Here is a 25,342-nt window from a genome sequence, read left to right as displayed (position 1 = left end):
CACCATGTCAGGTGACCCACCATAACCCCGTGACTCTACAACATGACAGACACCATCATGTCAGGTGACCCACCATAACCCTGTGACTCTACAACATGACACCATCATGTCACAGACACACCATGTCAGGTGACCCACCATAACCCCGTGACTCTACAACATGACAGACACCAACATGACAGACTCTACCATGACAGACACCATCATGTCAGGTGACCCACCATAACCCGTGACTCTACAACATGACAGACACCATGAGGTGACCCACCATAACCCTGTGACTCTACAACATGACAGACACCATCATGTCAGGTGATCCACCATAACCCCGTGACTCTACAACATGACAGACACCATCATGTCAGGTGACCCACCATAACCCTGTGACTCTACAACATGACAGACACCATGTCAGGTGACCCACCATAACCCTGAGACTCTACAACATGACAGACACCATGTCAGGTGACCCACCATAACCCTGTGACTCTACAACATGACAGACACCATCATGTCAGGTGACCCACCATAACCCCGAGACTCTACAACATGACAGACACCATCATGTCAGGTGACCCACCATAACCCTGTGACCCACCATAACCCACCATAACCCTGTGACTCTACAACATGACAGACACCATCATGTCAGGTGACCCACCATAACCCTGTGACTCTACAACATGACAGACACCATCATGTCAGGTGACCCACCATAACCCTGTGACTCTACAACATGACACACCATCATGTCAGGTGACCCACCATAACCCTGTGACTCTACAACATGACACACCATCATGTCAGGTGACCCACCATAACCCTGTGACTCTACAACATGACAGACATCATGTCAGGTGACCCACCATAACCCCGTGACTCTACAACATGACAGACACCATGTCAGGTGACCCACCATAACCCTGTGACTCTACAACATGACAGACACCATCATGTCAGGTGACCCACCATAACCCTGTGACTCTACAACATGACAGACACCATGTCAGGTGACCCACCATAACCCTGTGACTCTACAACATGTGACCCATGTCAGGTGACCCATAACCCTGTGACTCTCAACATGACAGACACCATCATGAGGTGACCCACCATAACCCTGTGACTCTACAACATGACAGACACCATCATGTCAGGTGACCCACCATAACCCTGTGACTCTACAACATGACACACCATCATGTCAGGTGACCCACCATAACCCTGTGACTCTACAACATGACAGACACCATGTCAGGTGACCCACCATAACCCTGTGACTCTACAACATGACAGACACCATGTCAGGTGACCCACCATAACCCTGTGACTCTACAACATGACAGACACCATGACACCATCATGTCAGGTGACCCACCATAACCCAACATGACAGACACCATGACTCTACAACCCACCATAACCCTGTGACTCTACAACATGACAGACACCATGTCAGGTGACCCACCATAACCCTGTGACTCTACCATGACAGACACCATGTCAGGTGACCCACCATAACCCTGTGACTCTACAACATGACAGACACCATGTCAGGTGACCCACCATAACCCTGTGACTCTACAACATGACAGACACCATCATGTCAGGTGACCCACCATAACCCTGTGACTCTACAACATGACAGACACCATCATGTCAGGTGACCCACCATAACCACCATGTCAGGTGACCCACCATAACCCTGTGACTCTACAACATGACAGACACCATCATGTCAGGTGACCCACCATAACCCTGTGACTCTACAACATGACACACCATCATGTCAGGTGACCCACCATAACCCTGTGACTCTACAACATGACAGACATCATGTCAGGTGATCCACCATAACCCTGTGACTCTACAACATGACAGACATCATGTCAGGTGACCCACCATAACCCTGTGACTCTACAACATGACAGACACCATCATGTCAGGTGACCCACCATAACCCTGTGACTCTACAACATGACAGACACCATCATGTCAGGTGACCCACCATAACCCTGTGACTCTACAACATGACAGACACCATCATGTCAGGTGACCCACCATAACCCTGTGACTCTACAACATGACAGACACCATCATGTCAGGTGACCCACCATAACCCTGTGACTCTACAACATGACAGACACCATGTCAGGTGACCCACCATAACCCCGTGACTCTACAACATGACAGACACCATCATGTCAGGTGACCCACCATAACCCCGTGACTCTACAACATGACAGACACCGTGACTCTACAACATGACAGACACCATCATGTCAGGTGACCCACCATAACCCTGTGACTCTACAACATGACAGACACCATCATGTCAGGTGACCCACCATAACCCCGTGACTCTACAACATGACAGACACCATCATGTCAGGTGACCCACCATAACCCTGTGACTCTACAACATGACAGACACCATCATGTCAGGTGATCCACCATAACCCCGTGACTCACAACATGACAGACACCATGTCAGGTGACCCACCATAACCCTGTGACAACATGACAGACCATCATGTCAGGTGACCCACCATAACCCCGTGACTCTACAACATGACAGACACCATCATGTCAGGTGACCCACCATAACCCTGTGACTCTACAACATGACAGACACCATCATGTCAGGTGACCCACCATAACCCTGTGACTCTACAACATGACAGACACCATGTCAGGTGACCCACCATAACCCTGTGACTCTACAACATGACTGTCTGATCCACCATACAACAACATGACAGACACCATCATGTCAGGTGACCCACCATAACCCTGTGACTCTACAACATGACAGACACCATGTCAGGTGACCCACCATAACCCTGTGACTCTACAACATGACACACCATCATGTCAGGTGACCCACCATAACCCTGTGACTCTACAACATGACAGACACCATGTCAGGTGACCCACCATAACCCTGTGACTCTACAACATGACAGACACCATCATGTCAGGTGACCCACCATAACCCTGTGACTCTACAACATGACAGACACCATGTCAGGTGACCCACCATAACCCCGTGACTCTACAACATGACAGACACCATGTCAGGTGACCCACCATAACCCCGTGACTCTACAACATGACAGACACCATGTCAGGTGACCCACCATAACCCCGTGACTCTACAACATGACAGACACCATGTCAGGTGACCCACCATAACCCTGTGACTCTACAACATGACAGACACCATCATGTCAGGTGATCCACCATAACCCTGACTCTACAACATGACAGACACCATCATGTCAGGTGACCCACCATAACCCTGTGACTCTACAACATGACAGACACCATCATGTCAGGTGATCCACCACAGCCCCGTGACTCTACAACATGACAGACACTATTTTTTTATTTTATTTTATTTATTTTATTTCACCTTTATTTAACCAGGTAGGCTAGTTGAGAACAAGTTCTCATTTGCAACTGCGACCTGGCCAAGATAAAGCAGACAACAGAGTTACACATGGAGTAAACAATTAACAAGTCACAGTAGAAAAAAAGGGAGTCTATATACAATGTGTGCAAAAGGCATGAGGAGGTAGGCGAATAATTACAATATTGCAGATTAACACTGGAGTGATAAATGATCAGATGATCATGTACAGGTAGAGATTTTGGTGTGCAAAAGAGCAGAAAAGTAAATAAATAAACTGTGGGGATGAGGTAGGTGAAAATGGGTGGGCTATTTACCAATAGATTATGTACAGCTGCAGCGATCGGTTAGCTGCTCAGATAGCTGATGTTTGAAGTTGGTGAGGGAGATAAAAGTCTCCAACTTCAGCGATTTTTGCAATTCGTTCAGTCACAGGCAGCGGAGTACTGGAACGAAAGGCGGCCGAATGAGGTGTTGGCTTTAGGGATGATCAGTGAGATACACTTGCTGGAGCTCGTGCTATGGATGGGTGTTGCCATCGTGACCAGTGAACTGAGATAAGGCGGAGCTTTACCTAGCAAGGCCTTGTAGATGACCTGGAGCCAGTGGGTCTGGCGATGAATATGTAGCGAGGGCCAGCCGACTAGAGCATACAAGTCGCAGTGGTGGGTAGTATAAGGTGCTTTAGTGACAAAACGGATGGCACTGTGATAAACTGCATCCAGTTTGCTGAGTAGAGTGTTGGAAGCAATTTTGTAGATGACATCGCCAAAGTCGAGGATCGGTAGGATAGTCAGTTTTACTAGGGTAAGCTTGGCAGCGTGAGTGAAGGAGGCTTTGTTGCGGAATAGAAAGCCGACTCTTGATTTGATTTTCGATTGGAGATGTTTGATATGGGTCTGGAAGGAGAGTTTGCAGTCTAGCCAGACACCTAGGTACTTATAGGTGTCCACATATTCAAGGTAGGAACCATCCAGTGTGGTGATGCTAGTCGGGCATGCGGGTGCAGGCAGCGATCGGTTGAAAAGCATGCATTTGGTTTTACTAGCGTTTAAGAGCAGTTGGAGGCCACGGAAGGAGTGTTGTATGGCATTGAAGCTCGTTTGGAGGTTAGATAGCACAGTGTCCAATGACGGGCCAAAAGTATATAGAATGGTGTCGTCTGCGTAGAGGTGGATCAGGGAATCGCCCGTATACATCATTGATATATACAGAGAAAAGAGTCGGCCCGAGAATTGAACCCTGTGGCACCCCCATAGAGACTGCCAGAGGACCGGACAGCATGCCCTCCGATTTGACACACTGAACTCTGTCTGCAAAGTAATTGGTGAACCAGGCAAGGCAGTCATCCGAAAACCGAGGCTACTGAGTCTGCCGATAAGAATATGGTGATTGACAGAGTCGAAAGCCTTGGCAAGGTCGATGAAGACGGCTGCACAGTACTGTCTTTTATCGATGACGGTTATGATGTCGTTTAGTACCTTGAGTGTGGCTGAGGTGCACCCGTGACCGGCTCGGAAACCAGATTGCATAGCGGAGAAGGTACGGTGGGATTCGAGATGGTCAGTGACCTGTTTGTTGACTTGGCTTTCGAAGACCTTAGATAGGCAGGGCAGAATGGATATAGGTCTGTAACAGTTTGGGTCCAGGGTGTCTCCCCCTTTGAAGAGGGGATGACTGCGGCAGCTTTCCAATCCTTGGGGATCTCAGACGATATGAAAGAGAGGTTGAAGAGGGGTTGAGAGGGGTTGCGACAATGGCGGCGGATAGTTTCAGAAATAGAGGGTCCAGATTGTCAAGCCCAGCTGATTTATACGGGTCCAGGTTTTGCAGCTCTTTCAGAACATCTGCTATCTGGATTTGGGTAAAGGAGAACCTGGAGAGGCTTGGGAGAGGAGCTGCGGGGGTGGAGCTGTTGGCCGAGGTAGGAGTAGCCAGGCGGAAGGCATGGCCAGCCGTTGAGAATGCTTGTTGAAGTTTTCGATAATCATGGATTTGTCGGTGGTGACAGTGTTCCCTAGCCTCATTGCAGTGGGCAGCTGGGAGGAGGTGCTCTTGTTCTCCATGGACTTCACAGTGTCCCAGAACTTTTTGGAGTTGGAGCTACAGGATGCAAACTTCTGCCTGAAGAAGCTGGCCTTAGCTTTCCTGACTGACTGCGTGTATTGGTTCCTGACTTCCCTGAACAGTTGCATATCGCGGGGACTGTTCGATGCTATTGCAGTCCGCCACAGGATGTTTTTGTGCTGGTCGAGGGCAGTCAGGTCTGGAGTGAACCAAGGGCTGTATCTGTTCTTAGTTCTGCATTTTTTGAACGGAGCATGCTTATCTAAAATGGTGAGGAAGTTACTCTTAAAGAATGACCAGGCATCCTCAACTGACGGGATGAGGTCAATGTCCTTCCAGGATACCCGGGCCAGGTCGATTAGAAAGGCCTGCTCACAGAAGTGTTTTAGGGAGCGTTTGACAGTGATGAGGGGTGGTTTGACTGCGGCACCGTAGTAGATACAGGCAATGAGGCAGTGGTCGCTGAGATCCTGGTTGAAGACAGAGGAGGTGTATTTGGAGGGCCAGTTGGTCAGGATGACGTCTATGAGGGTGCCCTTGCTTACAGAGTTAGGGTTGTACCTGGTGGGTTCCTTGATGATTTGTGTGAGGCGGCAACAGTAGCAGGCGGCAACAGTGAGAGACTTATTCCTGGAGAGAGTAATTTTCAGAATTAGTAGTTCGAACTGTTTGGGTATGGACCTGGAAAGTATGACATTACTTTGCAGGCTATCTCTGCAGTAGACTGCAACTCCTCCCCCTTTGGCAGTTCTATCTTGACGGAAGATGTTATAGTTTGGTATGGAAATCTCTGAATTTTTGGTGGCCTTCCTGAGCCAGGATTCAGACACGGCAAGGACATCAGGGTTAGCAGAGTGTGCTAAAGCAGTGAGTAAGTACCATGTCAGGTGATCCACCACAGCCCCATGACTCTACATGACAGACACCATCATGTCAGGTGATCCACCACAGCTGCTGCGTTGTCCTATCTTTACTGTTACCCAACACGCTGCGTTGTCCTATCTTTACTGTTACCCAACACACTGCGTTGTCCTATCTTTACTGTTACCCAACACGCTGCGTTAATCGATATTTACTGTTACCCAACACGCTGTTTACAGTTTGAAGACAATGTGCTAGTCCTTTTGGATGAAGGTGAGTCACCAAGGCACGTTTGTCCAAGTAGAGTTCCTCAAGTTGAAATAACATCTGCATCAATCAAGCAGACGTCAGAACAGAACTCCTCGGAGAGGTTGAGTTACAGAACTCCCACAGGTGTGTTGTGTGTGTGAGACTAATTAAACCTTGTTGCTCCTCTTCTCCGTTAATCCTGCCTTGTCCTCGTTGATGAGTGGAGTGCTGTTCGGTCCTCCTTTGGTCTCCTCGTTGTCCTGTAATTAAAATAGAACACTCTCGGAGGACCTTATGGCTGTTTAATTGATGGGGGTGAGTTGGGAGCAGCAGCGCGTGGAAGACGAGTGGCAGAGGGCCCTTATCACCCCTGCACAGAGCCTGCATGCCAGCAAGCCAGCCGAATACAAAGTAGTTCCCCTTCCTCCGTTCAATGTAAATAAAGCAGAGAGAGAGGAAAATAGAATGTTTATAATTAATATCTGGAGCTCCTAGCAATGTAACTTTTTTAACCTGACAACCGTGTCTTTCAAAAGGCAGAAGGACCGCTCTATATTAAATATAGGCTCTTGTTTTTACTTTTCTATTTTTCAGACGCTTAGTTTTCCCCAAGATTGTTTCTTCCCTTGATAGATAGTTGTGTTTGTGCCCACAGATATTCTCCTGGACGATGGTTATGATGGCAATCTACGCAAAGAGGGGCGCAGTGTGTGTGTGTGTGGTGACAATCAAACCTTGGCCTCTTCTCCGAGACCAAGGTCCTCTAAGTGGAGATGTGGTCCTAGTCTCAACTGTCCTGTAATAAGACCAAGGTAGCTAATGAGATATGGGGGGTGCCTAGAATCAAGACAGTGGCTCACAAGAGCCTAAGACAGCAAGGTAGCTAATGAGATAGTTGCCTAGAATCCCCAGTTCAATGGCTCCAATAAGACCAAGGTAGCTAATGATAATATATCTGGTGCCTAGAATGTAACAACCTGACAGTGGCTTTCAATAAGACCAAGGTAGCTAATGAGATATAGGTTTTTACCTAGAATCAGACAGTGGCTTCCAATAGATAGTTGTGTTTGTGACCAAGAATTCTCCTGGAATGAGATGGCATGGTGCCTAGAATCAACAGTGGCTCCAATAAGACCAAGGAAGCTAATGAGATATGATGCCTAGAATCAACAGTGGCTCCAATAAGACCAAGGAAGCTAACGAGATATGGTGCCTAGAATCAACAGTGGCTCCAATAAGACCACGGTATCTAATGAGATATGGTGCCTAGAATCAACAGTGGCTCCAATAAGACCAAGGAAGCTAATGAGATATGATGCCTAGAATAACAATGTGAGAATCTTATGCTGTCGTATAATCAGATGCTTCGGTACCAGCGCTTGACTTGGACAGGAGCTCACCGGAGCCGAGTACCAGGACCTTAGTTTTTCTGTTCCTCTTGTAAAATATTATATCAAAAGAATTTTGGAGCTCCTGCACCTTAATATAAACAGTACCGGCAACTAAAATAAACACTGGCACCTATTTCAGTCCATGTCACTGTTCGGTACAACAATTTTGTAACTTATTTTCATTCATGTCTCTGACATGCTACGTTTTCTAATTCCCTATCGTACACTCAGGGTATGCAAAGCCAGGAGTACCTCATTGGTTCCATCGGCGTGAGCGGAAAGACCAAGTGGGATGTGCTAGATGGAGTAATCAGACGATTATTCAAGGTAAAACCTCCTTCCCCCTGCTCACCATATGATCAGTCACTGACTGAACCCTACAGACGAAAAACCAAATATGAAGCACTACATTTTTTTTGTCAGAAAAAGCTCATGATTATATGGTTCTTCCTCTGTATGATTGACAGACTATTTCTTTGCTGTGGAAACATATGGATAAACACTGAGATGTTAGATAGAATGTGTCTTTATCTTAGAATTCAATTTGTCCATTTCCCCTCCAGGAGTACGTGTTCCGGGTGGACCCACTGACCAGTCTGGGGCTGAACTCAGACAGTATAGTCAGCTATAGGATGGGGGATGTGGTGCGGGCCCACGCCTCTGAACTGCCTGAAATGCTGCCCTGTGGCTACCTGGTGGGGGACAACAACGTCATCAGCATCAACCTCAAAGGTACTAGGATGGCCCAGACTAACGGCATGATGCATTTCTATTGTTGTGTGTTTTATGTATTACTGTACGTCCTACATCCTTTTAAGGACATGACCAAACACATTTCCCTCTGGTGGGATAATAAAGTTTATTAAATCAAAATAGCACAGATATAGAGGAAGGGCCTTGAGTCTTGACCATGAGGCCTGAACAGGAACAACCCACCTATAGGATGGCACATTTCCAAACATGACAAAATGGAACCCCAGAAGGTTTAAATAGAATGTCCAAAAGCTTCTTAATCCTGACATGACAATACTCTCATGCACTTTGAAAAGCACTTCGGACACTTCAGTCAATGTACTGCTCCTGAAGGGGCAAAGGAGGTGTTTTAATTAAATGGACTAACATCGGCTTCCATTTTTATTCACCAGAGCTAAAAAAAAGTAGACAACACTTCCTTTATTTCACTCGCAGGCTGGCTGCTATGTTCCTGTGGTCATAATGGCCGCTTCTCTCCCATAGTCACAACAGTGGCCATCAGCAGGAACATGTAGTGGGCCAGGCCTGAACTAGGTGCCATTGAATCCTGTGTCAGCACTCTGCATTACAGTTGTGTTTTCACTGGAGGAGTAGTGTCCAAGCTCCCATCAACAGTCAATTATAGTTACTCTGCAGTCATTAAAGCTGAATTATAGTTACTCTGCAGTCATTAAGCTGAATTATAGTTACTCTGCAGTCATTGCTGAATTATAGTTACTCTGCAGTCATTGAAGCTGAATTATAGTTACTCTGCAGTCATTGAAGCTGAATTATAGTTACTCTGCAGTCTATTGAAGCTGAATTATAGTTACTCTGCAGTCATTGAAGCTGAATTATAGTTACTCTGCAGTCTATTGAAGCTGAATTATAGTTACTCTGCAGTCTATTGAAGCTGAATTATAGTTACTCTGCAGTCATTGAAGCTGAATTATAGTTACTCTGCAGTCATTGAAGCTGAATTGAAGTTACTCTGCAGTCATTGAAGCTGAATTATAGTTACTCTGCAGTCATTAAAGCTGAATTATAGTTACTCTGCAGTCATTGAAGCTGAATTATAGTTACTCTGCAGTCATTGAAGCTGAATTATAGTTACTCTGCAGTCATTGAAGCTGAATTATAGTTACTCTGCAGTCATTGAAGCTGAATTATAGTTACTCTGCAGTCATTGAAGCTGAATTATAGTTACTCTGCAGTCATTGAAGCTGAATTATAGTTACTCTGCAGTCATTAAAGCTGAATTATAGTTACTCTGCAGTCATTGAAGCTGAATTATAGTTACTCTGCAGTCATTGAAGCTGAATTATAGTTACTCTGCAGTCATTAAAGCTGAATTATAGTTACTCTGCAGTCATTGAAGCTGAATTATAGTTACTCTGCAGTTATTGAAGCTGAATTATAGTTACTCTGCAGTCATTGAAGCTGAATTATAGAAGTCATTGAAGCTGAATTATAGTTACTCTGCAGTCATTGAAGCTGAATTATAGTTACTCTGCAGTCAATTGAAGCTGAATTATAGTTACTCTGCAGTCATTGAAGCTGAATTATAGTTACTCTGCAGTCATTGAAGCTGAATTATAGTTACTCTGCAGTCATTGAAGCTGAATTATAGTTACTCTGCAGTCATTGAAGCTGAGTTACTCTGCAGTTGAAGCTGAATTATAGTTACTCTGCAGTCATTGAAGCTGAATTATAGTTACTCTGCAGTCTGATTGTTAAGTCTGAATGAATTATAGTTACTCTGCAGTCATTGAAGCTGAATTATAGTTACTCTGCAGTCATTGAAGCTGAATTATAGTTACTCTGCAGTCATTGAAGCTGAATTATAGTTACTCTGCAGTCATTGAAGCTGAATTATAGTTACTCTGCAGTCATTGAAGCTGAAGCTGAATTATAGTTACTCTGCAGTCATTAAAGCTGAATTATAGTTACTCTGCTGATCCTAAATCAGCGCTCCTACTCTGAGATGTTTGACACATACTCCACCTGACGTCCCAAAGAGTTGCACCATAAACAATAATCAACTCTTCCCATTTCTCATGATTTATTTTATGTTACCATCGTTTATTAGCCATCGCACAGTCGCACTGCATTTAATTATGATATTTTATGGGCTATTACCTGAGTGAATGAACTCTATTCATTCCATTAGTTTTAGAATGGCATGAATTGTATTCAGTCTAACACAGGCTGTGAGAGGCTATGTTATATACCGTTAACATGATAATATCCTGTATGATTATAGCACCTAGTATCATCAGACAATCACGTCTCTACTCCTGCAGGTGTGAAGGAGAACAGCATAGACAGCCTGGTATTTGACACCCTCATCCCCAAGCCCATCGTCCAGAGATACCTCAACCTGCTCATGGAACATCGCCGCATCATCCTCTCTGGCCCCAGCGGCACTGGGAAGTCCTTCCTGGCCAGCAAGCTGGCAGAGTTCATTGTCACCAAGTCTGGTCGAAAGGTCACGGAGAGCAACTTGGCTAGCTTCAACGTGGACCAGAAATCCAGCAAGGTAAGAAAACGCTCAGCCAATAGTATTAAGGAGCTAGTCGCTAAGGAGTCGGCATATTTGTCTATAAATCGCCTCGTTTGGCACTGTACTGTATCAAGGACAGTGGTCCTATTTCAAAGACAAAGTTACACTCACTTTATGTATAATGGCCACATCTTTAAGCTCACTGTGTGTTGTTTCTGTGCAGGACCTGCGTCAGTACCTATCCAGCCTGGCAGAGCAGTGCAACACTGAGGAGAGCGAGACAGAGCTTCCCGCCGTGGTCATACTGGACAACCTCCACCACATCGGCTCACTCAGCGACATCTTCAACGGATTCCTCAACTACAAGTACCACAAATGGTGAGTATAGCTCCACCGGCACAGGAAGGAAGTCTAGCCGCTATAGGATGGTGATGATGATGGGGGTGATGATGGGGGTGATGATGGTGGGGATGATGATGGTGTTTAACTCAAATGCAACAGTTAGAGTTAATGTGAACACGGGGATTCTATACCAACAACCATCTCTCATTACAAGATAATGCAATTCGTATTATTTTCAAGATAGTTTACCTACTGTTCCCTGATAAGCACAATCACTGTTGTGAAAGGAAACGTAAATATCCTTATTGCCTGGCCCTGGTACGTAAACTGCACTGTCCTCAGTATAATTGTTCTGTCTTGTCTGCAGCCCGTATGTGATTGGAACCATGAACCAGGGAGTGTCTTCCTCTCCCAACCTTGAGCTTCACCACAATTTCAGGTATGTGCACCTTCACCAACACTCAAACCGCGATTCAAAAGCTTCCTTTGCTCTTTGCTTTCAACATATTGTTTTCCCTGTACAGAAAACCTATTCAAGCAGATTCCTGCTAACTAACATTATTATGGGGCCTTTTTCTTTAGTTGAAAACTCTGTTTATTCAGTTTTACACACGACAACACAAAACAATATAAATAATATACTCAACTAGAAAGACAAAGGAGAATAGCTTTAAAGATACCGTACTTTGGACAAGTTAAACACACCAGGCTACCAAGGTTAAGGGCCATCTGTAGTGCAGGGACAGAGCACACACCTCACCATTGTTCCTGTAAACAGACAAGGGATGGGGGGGAATCACCCAACCATCCACTGGACCAAAAATAAAGTTTACAATGATTTAAAAATATAGAATAATGTTATGTAAGCATGAACAATAGAAAACATTTTAAAAACAGGGCAAAACAAACTCCCAGTTTAGTCTCTGACTGGTCAAGATGAACAAGGCAGGTCACATTCAATAAGAATCAATAGGCACATCAACCTTAATGCCCCTCCCCTCCCCAAACAAAACCACCCCAAAGAAATGCTCATCCACCCCTTAATTCACAGGGGGTGAAATACAGACTTATTTTAGTGTTCATATGAATGCCATCAGAGGATGGACTGTTTAAAGACCGGAATGGAGCCCAAGCCTCATAAAACAGTTTGAGGTTCCCACGCGTATTGTATTTAATGTTTTCTAGTTTCAGAGAGCACAACACATCTCCCACCCAATATTTATAAGATGGGGGAGCTGCCATCTTCCAGTTCTGTAGTATTAGCCGTCTAGCTAAAAGAGTTGTATAAGCAACAGTGTCCGACTGGATTCTTGACAGGGGGGTACCCATGGGCAGTACTCCAAAAAGGGCTGTAAGGGGAGACGGATCTATAACAGTGTCATATATATCAGAGAAACATTTAAATATGAATTCCCAGAAACCTGACAGTTTGTGACAGCCCCAAAACATATGATAGTGTGGCTGGTTGTGTTTTACACCGGACACCGGTAGGATCAGAATCTCAGAATATTCTTCCCAGTTTGGCTTTGGAGCCTTTTTCAACAATAAGATGCACTGTGTTATTTTTAAAAGGGTGACTATAAAAAATATAACAGTAACTCAATTAAAAATGAATCAATAGTCAATAGTAAAACTACCAATAAGAACATTGTGATTATGTACAGTATTTAATCAACATTGTATTCCTGCTTCCACTAGTAGAAACAATAATACCACCACCAGGCCTACTGCCACAAAATAGTTGTGTGGGTGTCTTTCAAACCATGAAGTCAGTCGACTTGGGCGACCTGACAATTCACATAATAAATATTTCTATAGATCTGTCATTCTAATTGAAAGTAAGTTCTATATGAGCCATTTCTATGCTTCCTGTTAAGTTTAGTTTTTGCGTCTTTAAATTAGGTTTTGTCCACCAGCTTCAAACAGCTGAAAATATATTTTTGGTTATGGAAAATATTTCACAGCAGTTTAGATGATACAATGATTCTCTACACTATACTTGCTGGTTTTGTTACATAAACTGAAATTAGCTATTAACTATTATAATGTTTCTAAACAGGCCATGGCGGAGTGATTCATGCATAGTGCATTTTAAACTTTGCTAATTAGCTTTGCTAAATTGACCTGATATCATTTTAGGCCTTACACACCTGACCTCATTTTATACGTGACATATTTGAGAAGATAATTACATGACTAATGTGGCGACAGATATATTTGTCATTGGGTGCATGCAAAATCACACTGACATTCATTGATTAACATTTTCATCACACTGTCACCATGGAAGGTACAGGAAACAACCCAGCATTTCATAAAATGCCATGAGGCCAAATGTGGCTGAACCTCCACGCTGATACTGGCCTTCCTGACTATGAGTCGGAATTACAATGTGGAATGATCAAACCAGAGTGCAAGCCTCAGAACAAGCAGTCATCTTTATTATGACAACTGACAACAGAGCAGTCATCTTTATTATGACAACAGAGCAGTCATCTTTATTATGACAACAGAGCAGTCATCTTTATTATGACAACAGAGCAGTCATCTTTATTATGACAACAGAGCAGTCATCTTTATTATGACAACAGAGCAGTCATCTTTATTATGACAACAGAGCAGTCATCTTTATTATGACAACAGAGCAGTCATCTTTATTATGACAACAGAGCAGTCATCTTTATTATGACAACAGAGCAGTCATCTTTATTATGACAACAGAGCAAATATATGCCAAACATCCATCCCCAAACGGCCCTTATCTTTGGGCCAAACTTGCATGGAATTTCCCTAATGCTGAATTCCAAATCGACCTCTAGTGCCATTCTCTAGTCACTGATCTGAAAGAATTGGATCTAGGTATAAGAAACTTGATGCTCCATCTTTTTTTTTCCCATAGGCTGATTGGAATAACCACCACATCCAATCATTTCAGGTCTACCGGAATCATGTAGCCTCCAATTCCATCACAGCTGCTCCATAGAGTGTGATGTCATACATGTTGTCTCGTCATCCTCTTCCCCTGTCTCCAGGTGGGTGCTGTGTGCCAACCACACAGAGCCGGTCAAGGGTTTCCTGGGCCGATTTCTGCGCAGGAAGCTGATCGAGACAGAGATCAACAGGAACATGCGCAGCAATGACCTCATCAAGGTCATCGACTGGATTCCCAAGACGTGGCAGCACCTCAACGGCTTCCTGGAGGCCCACAGCTCCTCAGACGTCACCATCGGTTAGACACTTAATACGTGTATTTTGGTGTTGTGACTTGGGCTATGTGAGGTAATGCGTTGCTCAAACTGAAAGGTGCTACATGGTCAATCAGACGTCTGCATTGGCCGAGCAGCATTTACAGTGATATGGCCTCTGCAGAAGTCAGGGCATTCATACTTCTTGCTCTTCGCTGAGCAGCACAGAGCTGTTGTCTAGGAAGTGAGTTTGTGTTTATGCAGAACCTGCCGTCCCCATGTACCGTCAACCAATCATGACAATGCGGCGCTATACAGAGCCCTCCGGATTATTACAACATTTAAGAGGCGCGCGGCGATGCGGTACAGAGCTCAATTTAGCCTCTGCGTCACACCATCCGTACTGCACCTCCGACCACATTTTCCAATCAAGCATGAATTGTCTCTGACCCCACAACACACAGGGAATGTGTTGTGTTCTGCCTTCAGGTCCCAGGCTCTTCCTGTCCTGCCCCATGGATGCAGATGGCTCGCGGGTGTGGTTCACTGACCTATGGAACTACTCCCTGGTGCCTTACCTGCTGGAAGCCGTCAGAGAAGGGCTCCAGGTGGGTACAGACGGAGGTCAAAGGACACAAAGTAGAGGGGTACCGGTGTAGGGTGAAGTTGCCCCTGTCATCAGCATCTATGATTTCTCCTTTCGCTTAACTCATTTCTCGTTTTGTGGCCACCATTACAGCTGTACGGCAAGAGGGCGGCGTGGGAGGACCCGTCCAAGTGGGTGAAGGACACCTACCCCTGGAGATCTGCCTCCTTGCAGCATGACAGCCAGGCCCTGCTCCAGTTACGGCCAGAGGACGTGGGCTATGACGGCTACAGCTCCTCCAAAGAGGGCGCCTCCTCCAAACAAGTGTCACAGAGTGACACGGAAGGAGACCCACTGGTAAGGAGAAATTAAAACAAAGCCCTGAAATGCTGAAAGAAGGTCCAGTACGGGGATTTCTCATTTCTGAAGAAGACCATTGACTATCGAAACGTCAGTCTTTTAAGCTTGTCTAATAAAACTATGTGACTTTAATGGTGAGCGGTAGTGTTGCACCTTTTCCTGTCCCATTATTTCATTTCCTTCAAATATGTTTGATTCAGGGAGGCATCGTTAGACATTATTGAACATTATTGAATTCAAGTTTCCGCCCTGAACCCTTGGTTAGAGAGCTTTTCAGGGAGGCAGGTAGCTTTTTCAGTAGTGGTTAGAGAGCACTTTAGTTTACTTACCAGTTTTCAGAGGCAGAAAATATTCAGCCTAGGGTTAGAGAGCCAGAACAACACAATGATTCAGGGAGGCAGGTAGCCTAGTGGTTAGAGAGCCAGAACAATGATTCAGGGAGGCAGGTAGCCTAGTGGTTAGAGAGCCAGAACAACACAATGATTCAGGGAGGCAGGTAGCCTAGTGGTTAGAGAGCCAGAACAACACAATGATTCAGGGAGGCAGGTAGCCTAGTGGTTAGAGAGCCAGAACAACACAATGATTCAGGGAGGCAGGTAGCCTGGGTTAGAGAGCCAGAACAACACAATGATTCAGGGAGGCAGGTAGCCTAGTGGTTAGAGAGCCAGAACAACACAATGATTCAGGGAGGCAGGTAGCCTAGGTTAGCCAGAACAACACAATAGGGAGGCAGGTAGCCTGTGGTTAGAGAGCCAGCACAACACAATGATTCAGGGAGGCAGGTAGCCTAGTGGTTAGAGAGCCAGAACAACACAATGATTCAGGGAGGCAGGTAGCCTAGTGGTTAGCCCTAGTGGTTAGAGAGCCAGAACAACACAATGATTCAGGGAGGCAGGTAGCCTAGTGGTTAGAGAGCCAGAACAACACAATGATTCAGGGAGGCAGGTAGCCTAGTGGTTAGAGAGCCAGAACAACACAATGATTCAGGGAGGCAGGTAGCCTAGTGGTTAGAGAGCCAGCACAACACAGTGATTCAGGGAGGCAGGTAGCCTAGTGGTTAGAGAGCCAGCACAACACAATGATTCAGGGAGGCAGGTAGCCTAGTGGTTAGAGAGCCAGCAGAACAACACAATGATTCAGGGAGGCAGGTAGCCTAGTGGTTAGAGAGCCACAACACAATGATTCAGGGAGGCAGGTAGCCTACAACACAATGATTCAGGGAGCCTAGTGGTTAGAGAGCAGGTAGCCTAGTGGTTAGAGAGCCAGCACAACACAATGATTCAGGGAGGCAGGTAGCCTAGTGGTTAGAGAGCCAGCACAACACAATGATTCAGGGAGGCAGGTAGCCTAGTGGTTAGAGAGCCAGAACAACACAATGATTCAGGGAGGCAGGTAGCCTAGTGGTTAGAGAGCCAGAACAACACAATGATTCAGGGAGGCAGGTAGCCTAGTGGTTAGAGAGCCAGAACAACACAATGATTCAGGGAGGCAGGTAGCCTAGTGGTTAGAGAGCCAGCACAACACAATGATTCAGGGAGGCAGGTAGCCTAGTGGTTAGAGAGCCAGAACAACACAATGATTCAGGGAGGCAGGTAGCCTAGTGGTTAGAGAGCCAGAACAACACAATGATTCAGGGAGGCAGGTAGCCTAGTGGTTAGAGAGCCAGAACAACACAATGATTCAGGGAGGCAGGTAGCCTAGTGGTTAGAGAGCCAGAACAACACAATGATTCAGGGAGGCAGGTAGCCTAGTGGTTAGAGAGCCAGAACAACACAATGATTCAGGGAGGCAGAGCCTACAGCACACACAATGATTCAGGGAGGCAGGTAGCCTAGTGGTTAGAGAGCCAGCAACACAATGATTCAGGGAGGCAGGTAGCCTAGTGGTTAGAGAGCAGCACAACACAATGATTCAGGGAGGCAGGTAGCCTAGTGGTTAGAGAGCCAGATTCACAACACAGCATGATTCAGGGAGGCAGGTAGCCTAGTGGTTAGAGAGCCAGAACAACACAATGATTCAGGGAGGCAGGTAGCCTAGTGGTTAGAGAGCCAGCACAACACAATGATTCAGGGAGGCAGGTAGCCTAGTGGTTAGAGAGCCAGAACAACACAATGATTCAGGGAGGCAGGTAGCCTAGTGGTTAGAGAGCCAGAACAACACAATGATTCAGGGAGGCAGGTAGCCTAGTGGTTAGAGAGCCAGAACAACACAATGATTCAGGGAGGCAGGTAGCCTAGTGGTTAGAGAGCCAGAACAACACAATGATTCAGGGAGGCAGGTAGCCTAGTGGTTAGAGAGCCAGAACAACACAATGATTCAGGGAGGCAGGTAGCCTAGTGGTTAGAGAGCCAGAACAACACAATGATTCAGGGAGGCAGGTAGCCTATGGTTAGAGAGCCAGCACAACACAATGATTCAGGGAGGCAGGTAGCTGATGGTTAGAGAGTTGGGCCAGAACCGAATTGCTGATCGCTCTGCCCCTGAACATGAACAGTTAACCCACTGTTCCTAGGCAGTCATTGTTCTCAACTGACTTCAGGAGGCATGTCCTAGTTAAATAAAGGTCAAATAAAAAAATGTGAAAAACATGATGAAGACTGAAATCACAGGCATGTTCTAACTCTGATAGATGATTCTAATGCTGATTTGAATGACCGTTTTATTTGTACAGTGATATGTAAAATAGAGTCATATGAAAAGTTTGCTAAGAGAGTTTTACGTTTCCTGAAGCTAAGTGAAGCAACATGAAGGAGACCATGTTGGTGGACATAATAATAAGAAATAATAAACAAAAAAGACATCAGTGAGTAAAGGTGGAAGCTCGTTTCCAAGGATACCAATAACAAACGTAACAGCAGATGACCTTGTCTTTTGAAAGAAGAAAACACAAAGGGGGATTTAAACACACAACCCCCCCCCACACACACACGCAAGCCATTAAGCTCTGAAATGTCAGCAGCTCGTTATTCGGATGACTACACTTTAATTCCACTTTGTGCGTGATAAACTGTGTGGCAGGTGATTCCTGGGGGGTTGAATAGGAATGGGCTTTCTCTGTTGGCCACTTAATCCTCAACACATTACTGTGTAATCATCAGAGGTGGCCTGCACAGAGCTTTCCAGCCCTGGTCGCTCGCCTCCCTATTGGCCCACCAGGACCATTACAGGGAAATGAAGACCGCTGTGCCAGGTGCTTTCCATATATGGTCGGAATGGGCCACTCCGTTCCTCAGGGCCTTGAGGATCGGCTGGTTTTCATCTTTCTTTTAAAACCACGTCTGATGTAGACCTGAGGAACCAGGTGTGTGCACTAGTGTGCAATTAAGCACGATGCAAGTGGACAAAGCAGCTGACGCTCGGGCCCCCTGGTGTCTATCTCTGATAAAGGACCACTGCAATGTCACCTTAATGATAATACCCAGTCTAAGACCTTGTAGTTGTGATAGTGGACTCTGAATAGCAATGTGGTGTTGGCTCTCTTTTGTTTGCCAGTCTTTTTATTGGTTGGTTGTTTTCTGTGTTTTCCAGATGAATATGCTAATGAGGCTGCAGGAGGCGGCCAACTACTCCAGCGCGCAGAGCTGCGACAGCGACAGCGCCAGTCACCACGACGACCAGCTGGACTCGTCACTGGAGTCGGCACTCTAGACGAGAGCTCGGAGAGGAGACCTCAGATGGAGTGACGGAGCGGAGCGCTTTTCAGCGTGGCGTCAGCGAGACGTGGCGGCTCGAACACTTCCAGGCACCCCACACATAACACAGAGAGATGTGTGTAGTCAGGAGATGTCTGTTAGTGGGGTCGGGGGGAGAAAAGCCCTCTGACGAAATGGAGTAGATTTTTGTGTATGGTGGTTGAGACACATTCCTCCATTTCTCCACTGGATGTGGCATCCCAAAATGCAGGCTGCACGTACACAGTGAGAGACAATTATGTCTGTGGTTCTACACCATACAACTGGAATTGACATTATAGTTTTATTTGTTGATTCACAGTTGTTGTATTAACTACGGATGTTTACAAGGGCCAAATTCTGGTTTTGTTTACTAAGGTGCTGAACAAAAAAAGGCACGTATCCCTCCCGTCAAACCCTGACCTCAGACGAGCCACATGGTGCTGGTCCCGTGCTTAAACCTGTCCCTAGTTTACAGGCAACGCCAAAACCCTCCGTACACCCCTCGCCAACAAGCACAAAAAGAGCACTGTGTGTCGTCCAACCAACTGCTACTGTGAAACAATGGACAAGTGCCCGTGTTACCGTTTGATATACTGCCAAGGGCACTGAGACGTGCCCGTCCACATCCAGAGTCCTTTTAGGCTTTTCACACTAGCAGACCTGTTGTTTACCCTTTCCTTTAAAGATGGACAGCACTATACCAACAAATGGGTGCTGAAGGGAGGGGTGGCTCCTTCAATCCAAGGGCCAGGTCAAGAACAGTACAAGCCTGATATTGGTGCTTTCTCAATGCAAAGCTCTGAGACAGGGGTGTATTACTTCAGTCTTTGGCTCCCTGCTGACCATCCTGAGTGGATAGGAGATTGACAGGAACACACACTTCCTGACACACAACCATTCAAATGAAGTGGTGCCGTATCGTCTCAGTGGGTGCTTTAATTTCAGTACAGTAAAGGAGAGTTTTATAACTACTTTTAGGCCAAAATATCTCACAGATCCTGTCAAAGTATGTTTCCCAAAACCATCCACGTTTGTTTCTGACAGTAATATTGTACAAGCAAAATGGCTGTTATACTGTATTTGCAAGTGGAACGGACCAATTGTATAAAAGTTCAAAGGGTTGGGCATTTTTATAGTTGTTGCTTTTACCCAGTTGAGCTGGGTTCACTTGGACTGTCATGAGCACAACCCTTTTGGTTTTATAGCCTAAGGAGCATGTTTTAAGCTTTCTAGGGGGGAACATTTGAAGGAGACGTTTCCTTTTACATAACAGCGTGTGGTAGGGACAGAAGCCATTTTGGATTTTGATTGTCCTTCCTCCATTAATGAGTGGGTTGGTTTTGCACAGTTAAAGTGGGGTGTAAATAATAAAGTATTGCACAGTGAATCAGAGATGCGTTCTTCCCTGTTGATGTTATATTACGCTTTAACTCGTTGAGAATTATTGTACGTTGCAAAAAATAATACAAAATAGAAATGCAAAAAACCAACAAGCTGTCAGAAACAGGTGTATGTCTTGTGGTGATTGGCTGTCTTGCCTATGCAGGAGACATACGATGTACAGTATGATATTATTATTTTAAACGCTGTATATTAATGTTCACTAAATCACTGATTTGAGGAGCAAACCATTCAATTTATCAAGAAAAGCAAATCTGGTCATTGTCACAGATTTTCCTTTTGTGTAATTCTCTGGAACTAGCATTTGGTGACTCATCCCCCTATTCAACAGGCGAAAATTCACAAAGCATTACACTAACATTTCTGAATATACTTAAATTCAGTCTTGTATTCGGTTTTAGTAGAATCTGTTTAGTTTTTTGTCATCCCATTCTGGAGGTACTATTTTCCTGCTGTTGTGCTATTTACAGGTGCTACTGGTCAACTAAATCTATCAGATTCCATTTTCTGCAGAAAATGTTGTCACAACCTCAGGACAAGCTCTTGTTGTCATCACTTGGCTGTGACAAATGTATTTTTATTTTGTTTTTGCACACATCATTGTTGGTCTACCCCATCAGCCTGCATCTAAACATAGAGCCTGACACACACACACACACACACACACACACACACACAGTCGGTAAGACATAGCTCCCCTCCAACACAGCAGACATCTAGTCACCCCTCCCTGCTCCCCTAGGACACTATCAGTTGCCTAGTTAACCAGATGTTTTCACAACACAATCAGTTGCCTAGTTAACCAGATGTTTTCACAACACAAACAGTTGCCTAGTTAACCAGATGTTTTCACAACACAAACAGTTGCCTAGTTAACCAGATGTTTTCACAACACAAACAGTTGCCTAGTTAACCAGATGTTTCACAACACAAACAGTTGCCTAGTTAACCAGATGTTTCACAACACAAACAGTTGCCTAGTTAACCAGATGTTTTCACAACACAAACAGTTGCCTAGTTAACCAGATGTTTTCACAACACAAACAGTTGCCTAGTTAACCAGATGTTTTCACAACACAAACAGTTGCCTAGTTAACCAGATGTTTTCACAACACAAACAGTTGCCTAGTTAACCAGATGTTTTCACAACACAATCAGTTGCCTAGTTAACCAGATGTTTTCACAACACAAACAGTTGCCTAGTTAACCAGATGTTTTCACAACACAAACAGTTGCCTAGTTAACCAGATGTTTTCACAACACAAACAGTTGCCTAGTTAACCAGATGTTTTCACAACACAAACAGTTGCCTAGTTAACCAGATGTTTTCACAACACAAACAGTTGCCTAGTTAACCAGATGTTTTCACAACACAAACAGTGTACCATTATGTCATGGTGACACCATACAATCTCAATGACATCTTTTAGTTGAAAACATTTACTGCTTTGAGAGAAGAGTTTCTTTTTTTTGTTGAAACATTTGTCCTTAAATGTTTAATATTTTGTACATTTGTATGTAACATATCGTGTAAATAGACAGTGATTTAAATCATCTGGAGGGATTTTGTAGTCTTTGTAAAGCCCTAATAAATGGTATTTGGTGTCACATGAGCAAACGATGTGTCCTGTTCTATCTCATGTCTCTGATCATTTGTTCTCCTCCATATCTTTCCTCTGGTACAGACTTGGCGATATCCCAAACAAATGTTAACACACACAACTGCTCTTACCTTTATTGACGGTCGCTCTTTGCTAGTGTGCAGTTTTATTTAAACATACATTTGTTTGGGATTGAACGTTGTTCCTGCCAGAACCAGCACCTGTATCTGGACATACAGTAGAGCTGGGGACAGGGTTTCCACTTGGTTCTACCACTATGTCTAAACTTAACATGAACCTTTCCCTCATAGAGAATCATGTTGGGGATGGAAGGTGCTGGCTGGGTAACATTATTGTGCCCAATAGATTATGCCACTATAACCGATTACTGTGCCACTCCAGAGCTTTACCAACAAGTGTGTGTCTATCATTCAGCTTTGGCTTGGTGTCAGTGGGCTACTGGATGAGTATTGGCCAACCCTGTGAGCTCCAGAACTCTGACCAAAAGTGCTCTTGATCAAATACACCATATTTGAAATTGTAAAAAGCTCACTTGTAAAGGAGTTTATGTTCACATTATGTTGCTCGTCCAACAAAAGCTGGTGTCAATGTTCACTAAGAAAGATGTCAGCAACTCCACTTCCAGTTCTGTTAAATGGCCCATTGGTATTAACAGGGGTTCCTTCAAATGTGCTTTAATTGATTTTTAAAAAACAAACTTTTTTTAAACTTAGTTTCTGAAAGTACAGAAGAGGAATAATTAGTAATTATAATACAATATCAGGTATAAGCAATAATACAATATTACAAGACATTTATATTATGAACTGCTATAATAGTAAGCGGTTACATTTATAATGGGAGATTCTTAATTGTATCCTTCTTGCGTCCTCTCTCCTTGCCGCCTCCTCAAAACCCATTGGATGACAAAGCCAGAGGTCCCGCCCCTCTGACCCTTTCTTCCATTGGGTTTTGAGAAGGGGCGATGAGAAAGGACACGAGGAGAATGCAATTGAGAAAAGACCCTTGAGTTATAACTGCCAGTAGTTACATGGGGAAATCTAACGATTCATTGGACATTGATTGGAAGGATTGGGGAAGAATGGGACTGTGAGTGAGGGTTGAAGGTTGATTGGAAGTGAGGGTTGGAGGTGGGACAGACAAAATTGATTGGAAGGATTGGGGAAGAATGGGACTGTGGAGGTCGGAAATGGAGGCGAGTATTGCAGACGAAATTGAGAAAAGGTTGGTGAAACAACAACTATGCTGAAATGAGGACAATATGGGTGTCAGTTCTGATGCTATGGAGAGGGAGGGTGAGGGTCAAGGACTAGAATGGGCGGTAGTGGAAAGACATAGGAAGAAGACAGATCATGACACAGAAAGTAGTGGATTGTCTAGTAAGGAAAACATAAAGAGGGCCAAGGTAGGAAGCAAGAGGAATGATGTGTTGGAGTGGAAATTGTGATGGTGTTTGATGAGACCACAGGGCCTCACACCCTATCTGACGAGCTATTGCTGTAGAGAAGAGGAAGGTGAAGTGAAATTAGCTCAGTTCATTGGAAATAGTAGATTATTAATATTGTGTGGTTGTCAGGCTCAGCAAGAGAAGATACTGGAAATGGAAAAGCTTAATGGAAAGAAGATTAAAAGCCATGTCCCTGGTGTTTATGCTAGATCATCACTGGGGTCCCAATATCTATGTCCACAGATGACAATTAAAGACAATGTGAAGGCAGGCAGAGTGATTGAGGCCAAAAGGTTGTTCAGTAGGAAAGAGGGTCAAAGAAGTGAAAGATTATCAATGATGTCTTGCCGGGAAAAGTACAGAACAGATTCCTTAGTTTCAATGTCAGAGAATTTGTCCCATATGCACTGCAGTGTTTTAAATGCCAAAGAATGGGACATGTAGCTGCACATTGTAAAGGAAATAAAAGATGTGCCAGGTGTGGAGGGGCACATGATTACTGTGAAAACAATGTGAAGGTTAAGTACTGTAACTGTGGGGGAGAACACAGTGCAGCATTAGGTGGATGCCAGGTACAGAGAAAGGAGGAGCAGTCATGATGGTTTGGAAGCTTGTTCAGAAATATTGTGCTCATGAATGTGTGGTGTCAAAGGACACTTTGATAATGAATAAAGTTGACTTCAAAGTTTTTATTGGTAAGGTTATCAATACGACTCGGGTTGTGGAAAGCAGAAATGCCAGGTTGAAGGTTATTGTGGAGACAGCAAAAGAGATATTGGGGGTAATAGACTGTTGAAATGGTTGTTGACATGCTGAACAGTCCTAAGGGTGGAGTGATTCAGCATGATATAAAGTTTAATGGGGTTGGGGAGGTGTGGTAGAATTTTGGGTTTTGAATTTTATTTTCATGGTAGTACAGACTTGGGCAGATCATGATTGATCGTACATTCCAGCACAGTAGGTGGCGGCATGCACTTTAAACGTTTGTTTGCGGACCGCTATGATATCATAGAAGAAGAAGAAGAAGAAGAAGAAGAAGAAGAAGAAGAAGAAGCTACTATAAGCTCCACTAGGTGGAGGGGAGGAGGGGCGGACGCCTCGGTGGAAATGGAGTCCCTAGAGAAAACAAGAACAAGATGGTTGTCAGGAGTAGTGCAGTATTATCATAAGGAGACGTATACTTGGAAAACATAGGAGGAATGGAGGGGAAAGGAGAGGGAGAGGAGGTCTAAGAGAGAGAGGAAGAGGAGGTCTAAGAGAGAGAGGAAGAGGAGGTCTAAGAGAGAGAGGAAGAGGAGGTCTAAGAGAGAGAGGGAAGAAGAGAGGGAGAGGAGGTCTAAGAGAGAGAGAAAGAGGAGGTCTAAGAGAGAGAGGGAAGAAGAGAGGGAGAGGAGGTCTACGAGAGAGAGGGAAGAAGAGGGTGAGCTTTAGTCAGATAAAAATTGTGGGGAAAAGGGAGATGATTTGTTAAAGAATGGTAGAAAGTGTAAGCAGAGGGAGCTGAAGACAG

The 25,342-nt window shown here is 44.7% G+C and overlaps 1 protein-coding gene and 1 long non-coding RNA gene across 33 annotated transcripts in view; both read left to right on the top strand.

Annotated features, from left to right (window-relative positions):
* The window catches only part of LOC118380966 (neuron navigator 3-like), a 280,541-nt gene extending 258,862 nt beyond the window's left edge, over positions 1 to 21,679 (top strand). The window contains 11 exon segments of the mRNA XM_052508924.1: positions 7,245 to 7,301; positions 7,794 to 7,834; positions 8,212 to 8,307; positions 8,544 to 8,712; positions 11,016 to 11,251; positions 11,439 to 11,593; positions 11,925 to 11,996; positions 14,590 to 14,786; positions 15,232 to 15,350; positions 15,482 to 15,685; positions 19,217 to 21,679. Of these exon segments, the coding sequence (XP_052364884.1) occupies positions 7,245 to 7,301; positions 7,794 to 7,834; positions 8,212 to 8,307; positions 8,544 to 8,712; positions 11,016 to 11,251; positions 11,439 to 11,593; positions 11,925 to 11,996; positions 14,590 to 14,786; positions 15,232 to 15,350; positions 15,482 to 15,685; positions 19,217 to 19,336 (1,466 nt within the window). The 3' untranslated portion in view covers positions 19,337 to 21,679.
* Positions 16,050 to 17,860, top strand: LOC127924322 (uncharacterized). Of its 32 annotated transcripts, XR_008117658.1 has the most exons (6): positions 16,123 to 16,284; positions 16,333 to 16,391; positions 16,480 to 16,520; positions 16,734 to 16,783; positions 16,931 to 17,330; positions 17,717 to 17,860. It is a non-coding gene; the product is annotated as an uncharacterized LOC127924322 (long non-coding RNA). The 32 variants fall into 32 exon arrangements; XR_008117660.1 differs by lacking the exons at positions 16,333 to 16,391; positions 16,480 to 16,520 and adding an exon at positions 16,584 to 16,633; XR_008117661.1 differs by lacking the exon at positions 16,333 to 16,391 and having other exon boundaries at positions 16,471 to 16,520.
* Positions 21,680 to 25,342: the final 3,663 nt, after the last annotated feature.

Source organism: Oncorhynchus keta, unplaced genomic scaffold (assembly GCF_023373465.1).
Source record: "Oncorhynchus keta strain PuntledgeMale-10-30-2019 unplaced genomic scaffold, Oket_V2 Un_contig_3943_pilon_pilon, whole genome shotgun sequence".
NCBI classification, from domain to species: domain Eukaryota; kingdom Metazoa; phylum Chordata; class Actinopteri; order Salmoniformes; family Salmonidae; genus Oncorhynchus; species Oncorhynchus keta.
The sequence above is the reverse complement of the archived record's forward strand: the minus strand, read 5'-3'. Positions and strand labels throughout refer to the sequence as shown.